We start from the raw sequence: 6,678 nt of genomic DNA, 5'->3' as shown, positions 1-6,678 counted from the left end.
TGTTCACTATGTGGGGGCCAACTAGGTGGCATAGTGGATAGAGCACCAGCCCTGGAATCAGAAGGACCTGAGTTCAAATCTAGCCTTGGACACTTAATAATTGCCTAGCTGTGTGACCCTGGGCAAATCATGTTGCCTTAAATAAATAAAAAAAGTTTTTAACAGTCTACTATGTGGTAGGTACTCTGCTAAGGAGTACTGAAAGTACAAAAAGAGGCAAAAGATAAATCTTGCCCCCGAGGAGCTTATGACCTGGTCCAGACCAAGTATGGTTAATCTTTTTCTGTCATGCTTACTTTAGCTGTCTAGCTAAAATGCATAAAATATATGTGGTTACAAAGGAAACTGATTGTACTATAGTTATCAAAAAATTTTTAAAGAAGTGCAAGGACTCCAAATTAAGAAACCCTAATCTAGAACCCCCTTCAGCTCACCTGTTATACACTTCGGCTGTCATTCTCCCACTTCCCAATCCTGGAAGGCTCAGCAGTAACTTGTGAGTCCAGCCATGCTAAAGAGAATGGTTCCTTAAAACGGTTCTACTGGCTTCCACCTGCGTGGAGTAGGGAAGTTAAGGGCAAGAAGGCAAGGAATCGCCCAAACACTGCAAACGACCTCTAGCAGGGGCTTCAAATGAAGTCCTTGTTAAGGACAACTGGGATGCGCTCATGATACATTCAACCCTGTATGGGTCATATGGTTTGGTGGTAAAATGTAGCCGGACAAAGTTGATTCAGAAGCTTAAACAAGTAGTGAATGCTGCGAGGACCTCTGAAAAGCCAGTGGCCTTCTCTGGGCTTCTGTGTTTCCATCTTACATTATTCACCTGGTCCTGAACACATTAGAGAATATTTGTATTGTTCCGAAATCTTTTTTTTATCTCACGCTGTACCTAAACCTCTTCCCTTCCTCTCAAGGAGGGCCTTTTTTTTAAGGTTTTTTTTTTGCAAGGCAGTGGAGTTAAGTGGCATGCCCAAGGCCACACAGCCAGGTAGTTATTAAGTGTCTGAGGCCGGATTTGAACCCAGGGCCCCCTGCCTCCAGGGCTCTGCCCACTGCGCCACCCAGCCGCCCCAAGGAGGCCGCAGCCCTCAGCACCCCCTTCCCCTCTCCCCGCACACTCGTCCCAGCGGCGTGTTCCCCAGGCCCCCCACTTCCGTGACCCCGGGGGTCCCAACCGCCCCTCCCCCGCCCGGCCTCTCCCCCTCCCCCCGCCTCCCTCCCCCCTCTCTCTCCCCCCCTCCCCCCCGGCCTCTCCCCCTCCCCCCCCTCTCTCCCTCCCCCCCCCCCCCCCCGCCCGGGCCCCTCCCGCGCTGCGCGGAGCCGCGGCCGCTGAGTCTTCCGGCCGGCAGGGGGCCCCCGCCGCTGCGCGGCCCCGGAACGCCCGGCGCCTCCGCGCCTCCGCCGCTTCCTCCCGGCCGGCCCAGCCGAGGCCCTCGCCCGCCATTCCCGCGCGCCTGAGGCCCCGCGGGCCGCCCGCGCCGCCGGCCGCCATGCCGCTGGGCCTCAAGCCCACGTGCAGCGTGTGCCGGACCACGTCGTCGTCCATGTGGAAGAAGGGCGCGCAGGGCGAGATCCTCTGCAACCACTGCACGGGCCGCGGCGGGGCCGCCGGGGGCGCGGGCGCGGGCGCGGCGGGCGGGGCCGCGGGCGCGGCGGCCGGGGGCGGCGCGCCCGGCGCGGGGGCGAGCACGGCGGGCGGCGGGGGCGCGCCCGGCGGCGGCGGCGGCGGCGGCGGCCACGGAGGCCCCGGCTCGGGCTTCGCTGGCTCCTCGGCCACGGCCTCGCAGCAGAGCAATGGCGGCGGCGGCGGCGGCGGCGGCGGCGGCGGGGGCGGCAAGCAGGTGAGCGGCGGGGCGGGGCCGGGGGGGACGGGGCGGGGCGGGGCCGGGTAGGGGCGGGGCAGGGGCGGCAAGCAGGTGAGCGGCGGAGCCGAGCGGGGCGGGGCCGAGCCGGGGGGCGGGGCCCAGACGGGGGCGGGGCCGAGCGGGGGCGGGGCCGAGCTGGGCGCGGGGCGGGGGCGGGGCTCCGCGGCCCGGCCCGCTAACGGCGGCCGCTCGCGCCTGCGCCTTGATGTGTGGGCGGCAGAGCAAGCAGGAGATCCACCGGCGCTCGGCGCGCCTGCGCAACACCAAGTACAAGTCGGCCCCGGCGGCCGAGAAGAAGGTGTCCACCAAGGGCAAGGGCCGCCGGCACATCTTCAAGCTGAAGAACGTGAGTGAGGCGGGGGGGAGGGGCAGGGGCGGGGCCTCGGGGGCGGGGCCGCCTCTGCGGGGGGGGGGGGGCAGTGCGCCCCCGCGGCCCGGCCGGCCGCGCCCTCTGACCCGCGGAGCCCCCGGCCCGGCGCCCCCGGGCCCCGCACTGACGCCTGCTCTTGGCCTTTTAGCCCATCAAAGCCCCCGAAGCCGTCTCCACCATCATCACTGCGGAGTCCATCTTCCACAAGGTAAGGACAGGGCCCGGAGCCCCTCCGCCGTGCCCGCCCTCGGTGGGAGTTCAGGGGACCCCCCTCAGGCTGGCGCCGCGGCCGTGGAGGTGCGCGGGCAGGGGGCGCAGGAGCCGGGCGCCCCCCCGGGTGTCGGGGTGCCGCAGCCCCCGCCCCGGCAGTGACGGAGGGGCCAGCCGGGCAGCGGCAACATCTCTACCTTTTAACCGGATTAATCAGTCGCGAGAGTGAAAATGGATTTTCTGTCTCTCTGTGAAATAATCAGCTAACTGTAAAATTAATCTTGGACCTTAAAAAAGTGACCCATTGGCGTCCTGCTGCTGCCAAGAACGCGTGTCCTTGTGTGCTTAGAGGAGCCTTCCAACAAGATCCCTAAGACACATCGTGATGATGTTGCCCTAGTCTTACACAACTTGAAGCTAGAGCAGATCCCAGTCAAGCTTCTGACCAAAGGACCTTCCTGTGCATTTGAGTTTTAGGACATATTTTCTGTAGCCCTAGTGAAATTAGAGATACTGACCAATTTCAGAATAACACAAAAAGGAACCATGTGAACCAGTGGTATGAGGCAGCTCTGCTGGGCCCTTTATAAATATTATCTCATTCAATCCTCACAGCCCTGGGAGGCAGATGTGCAGACTACGCAGACTACGACTTGCTCAGGTTCACACCCCTCCTAGACCTAGGGCCATCTCCAGAACAAGGACCTCCTACCCTGGAATAAGGAGGACCACAGTTCCAATGTGGCCTCAGATATGAAATAATTGCCTAGCAGTGTGACCTTGAGCAAGTCACTTAACCCTATTGCCTTGCAAAAATAAAATAAAATTTTTAAAAAAGAAAATCAAAAGACCCTACACTGGAATATCATCTGGGCCATTGGAGACTTCTGCTCTGTACCAACACACTAACATATCCTTGTTGGCCTGTCTCAGAGTTGGGAGAGACCTCTGAGGCCATTTGAGTGACCTGTACATGACCAGGACTTCTCTCAACACTACTAATTGCCCTGCTAGGAAAAAAAAAGAGTAGAATTTCCCAAATCAAAACAGGCCTTCTTTCCTCCGCAAGCCCTTCAGATGTTTGAAGGTAGCCACTAACTTCTCACTGCTAAGGTCAGCTTTGGATTCTGTTACTTTTTAATAAGAGGAACTATTTGATCTTTCCAGGGAGTGTACTATCAAATTGGAGATGTTGTTTCTGTAGTTGATGAACAAGATGGAAAAACATACTATGCTCAGATAAGGGGCTTCATCCAGGACCAGTACTGTGAGAAGAGCGCAGCGCTAACATGGCTCATCCCCACCACGGCCAGTCCCAAAGATCAGTTTGACCCGGCATCTTATATCATAGGTGAGTCTGGCAAGTGCACAAGTTGCTCAGCTTGATCCCCAGGTAGTCAGGGCATTGTGGAGCCCAAAGAGCAGGCAAGGCCGAACCCTAAGACGAGCTAGAGACTTCAGAGTTTAGGCGCACAGATACCTACAGTGCTTAAGATGCAGGTGTGCACAAGGTTGCTCCAAATACCATAAGCTGCCCCTATGTATTTGCCAAAGCATTTATTATAGAGAGGATTTTGAGGACAATCCATGGAAGAACAAGGATGGCCCCGAGTTCATTCCCCAACCTCTGCCTCTTGTTGTGTGAGAGGGATTTAGGCCACATTTCTTTTTCATTGTATGGAGAGCTAGGAACCACCCGCTCCCCCTTGTACAGAATGGCTCCCCCATCACACTGTGGGAGCTCCAGAAGGGATGTTTGGCTAGTTTCCCAGTGGAAGCAGCAGTAAGCTAAAACTGTGATTGTTATAGTGACCTCTTGTCCTCTCTTTGTAAGTCTCACTTTCCCTGCTTCCTTATAGGACCAGAAGAAGATCTTCCAAGGAAGATGGAATATTTGGAATTTGTTTGTCATGCACCTTCAGAATATTTCAAGTCTCGCTCCTCACCATTCCCCACTGTTCCCACTAGACCAGAAAAAGGCTATATATGGACTCATGTTGGACCTACTCCTGCAATAACCATTAAGGAAACAGTTGCCAACAACTTGTAGTCTAGGGTGGCTTTTTAAAACTCAATTTACCTATATCCTCTATGCAAACCATTACCAGATATCCTACAGTTTACTTACTGAAATTGCTGGCTAGCTGAAGAAATCAGTTTTTTAAAAAAACCTTTCGTTATTACCAGTTAGACATATAGTAACTTCTTGAACATAGTTAGCTTTTTCTTCACTTATTTTTAATCATTTTTTAAGAATAATTCTAAAAAGGTATTTCTATAGAATAGGGTAAGATGGAATAGGATAAATGTCTCCTTTGCTGAGCTAAGATGTCTTGCAGTGGAGGCAGCCCCTGCTTTTCACAGGTGTATCTTGTCATCAGTGTAATGCTGCAGGGGCTAACTTCCCATCCCAAAGTATTTATTTGATGCTCGGTCCTTAGATTCCAGTCAGTCTTAGATTGACCAATGTCAATAAAACAAACACAAAACTATCAATGTTTTGTTAGATTTAAAATATTGTCACTGTGAAATAAACACATCCACACAGATTAAATAGGGAATTGCACAGTGACATCCATTGAGTATGTATTACTGGATTGTAACCAGGACCTGAAACTAACCTGGTGGCTAGAATCCCAATAGGGGCCTTGGGCAGTGGTCTGGGCTCACCAGATAGTTTTGTAAAAGCTTCCCAGCTTAAAGTGCCACAGGAGTGGCTCCATTGACTTGATGGTAGTTTCTTAAAGGGTGACCTCATTCCCTACCTCTTCGATTTGCTCCAAGCTGCTGCTCATTACCAGATCAGACCAAGGGCTATCAGCGCACCATGTGACCAAATCCTAATCCTTTCAAAAAGGATCTTGGAAAGAAACATTTCTCGTGAATGTGTTCCTGTGGATGGGTTGGAGCAGAGGGAGCTCAGCCCCAAGATGTGAAGCTGCCTATCTGCTGGCCACAAACTGAGAGGGGAGATTTCACCCCCCGGTTTGGAAATAGAAAAGTTTGAATATAGTCATCTGTCTTCCACCCCTTTCTGTACACACTTTGGCTTGTGTCTGGTAGGACTGATTGTAATCAAGTCTTACAGTTCATTGTATTTAATAGCACTCTACGTCTTCCACAAGAGTAGTTGTGAGTCATTGTAAATATCTTTGTAAAAATATGCTTAGAACTTTCAGATTAAACTATATTTTTCAAAACTACTTTGTATTTCATTATTTACATTTCCCTGCCCTCTCCCTCAGCTAAGCAGGATCAGTCCCACACCTACCCCAGCCACACTGCTCTCTTCTACCCCCAGATCTTCCCAGGAGGCCCCATTTGGCCTCCCTGTCCCTAACTGGCCATTTCAATCACTTGGTCACTAAGCCTTCTCATGTACCTCCCAGGGGCCAGGCACCAGCTACAACAGCAGTCCTGCTGGAGGAATTTCCATCAGAGTAGAGAACGGGAGCTGACTGCTGGGGGGGAGTGAGACCGGCAAAGAGGGCTCATGCCTGGGGCCATCAAGGGCTGGCCCACGGTTGAAGAAAGCATGATGTAAACATAAGGTAACCGGAGGAAGGCCCGAGCTGGTGGGGGGATCCTGAAGGGCTGAAGACAGAAGACGGGGTTGAGCTACATCCATGTTAGAGGGAGCCAAAGAAGGGGCGGCATAGCAGGCAAAGCAGCAGAGACATGATGCAGTCTTGTGGTAAGGAGGAAGGATGTCGGTCTGACCAGAAGGAGAATAATGCCCAAAAGGTAAACAGAAGACACAGAAAGCTCCTGGGGCTGGCTGAAGGGAATGGTGTGGTCAGAAATGTCTCAATGGGGTATTACTTTGCAGTCTGGAGTATTCAGAGACTAACAATGATCTAGGGATGAGGCCCCCCTAAAAGATGGACATTGGGTAAATGGGGTAAAGGCTTGAGTTCAACAAATTCTGTGGAGCTGAAAGCAAGATTGTGCAACTGAGAAGATAAGTGGGATGAAGGAGAATGAGGAGTCCAGGGACCTTGGAAGGACAGCAGTGCCAGGGGACAGACAGAAAGTTGGGAAGGTGGCAAGAGGGCACATTGTAGGGAAAGGTGACAAGTTCAGTTTTGGACAGTTTTCAGTGGCTCCATAACAGCATTCATTCGGCTTCAACAAACAACCTTAGGAGGTAGATGCTGTCATCTATATATCTGTGACCATTAAACCTTGGGTTACTGATGGCTATAAGAGAGCAGGGTAGCATATACAACC

At 53.3% G+C, this 6,678-nt stretch overlaps 1 protein-coding gene across 1 annotated transcript; it reads left to right on the top strand.

Annotated features, from left to right (window-relative positions):
- Nucleotides 1–1,399: 1,399 nt before the first annotated feature.
- Nucleotides 1,400–5,651, top strand: LOC141492502 (GATA zinc finger domain-containing protein 1-like). Its single transcript, XM_074192825.1, has 5 exons — nt 1,400–1,844; nt 2,089–2,214; nt 2,387–2,446; nt 3,616–3,799; nt 4,308–5,651. Exons 1-5 carry the CDS (start codon nt 1,494–1,496, stop codon nt 4,496–4,498), a joined length of 912 nt encoding a protein of 303 aa, XP_074048926.1. The 5' UTR covers nt 1,400–1,493; the 3' UTR covers nt 4,499–5,651.
- Nucleotides 5,652–6,678: the final 1,027 nt, after the last annotated feature.

Source organism: Macrotis lagotis, chromosome 7 (assembly GCF_037893015.1).
Source record: "Macrotis lagotis isolate mMagLag1 chromosome 7, bilby.v1.9.chrom.fasta, whole genome shotgun sequence".
NCBI classification, from domain to species: Eukaryota; Metazoa; Chordata; class Mammalia; order Peramelemorphia; family Peramelidae; genus Macrotis; species Macrotis lagotis.
This window is presented reverse-complemented; position numbering and strand designations above follow the sequence as displayed.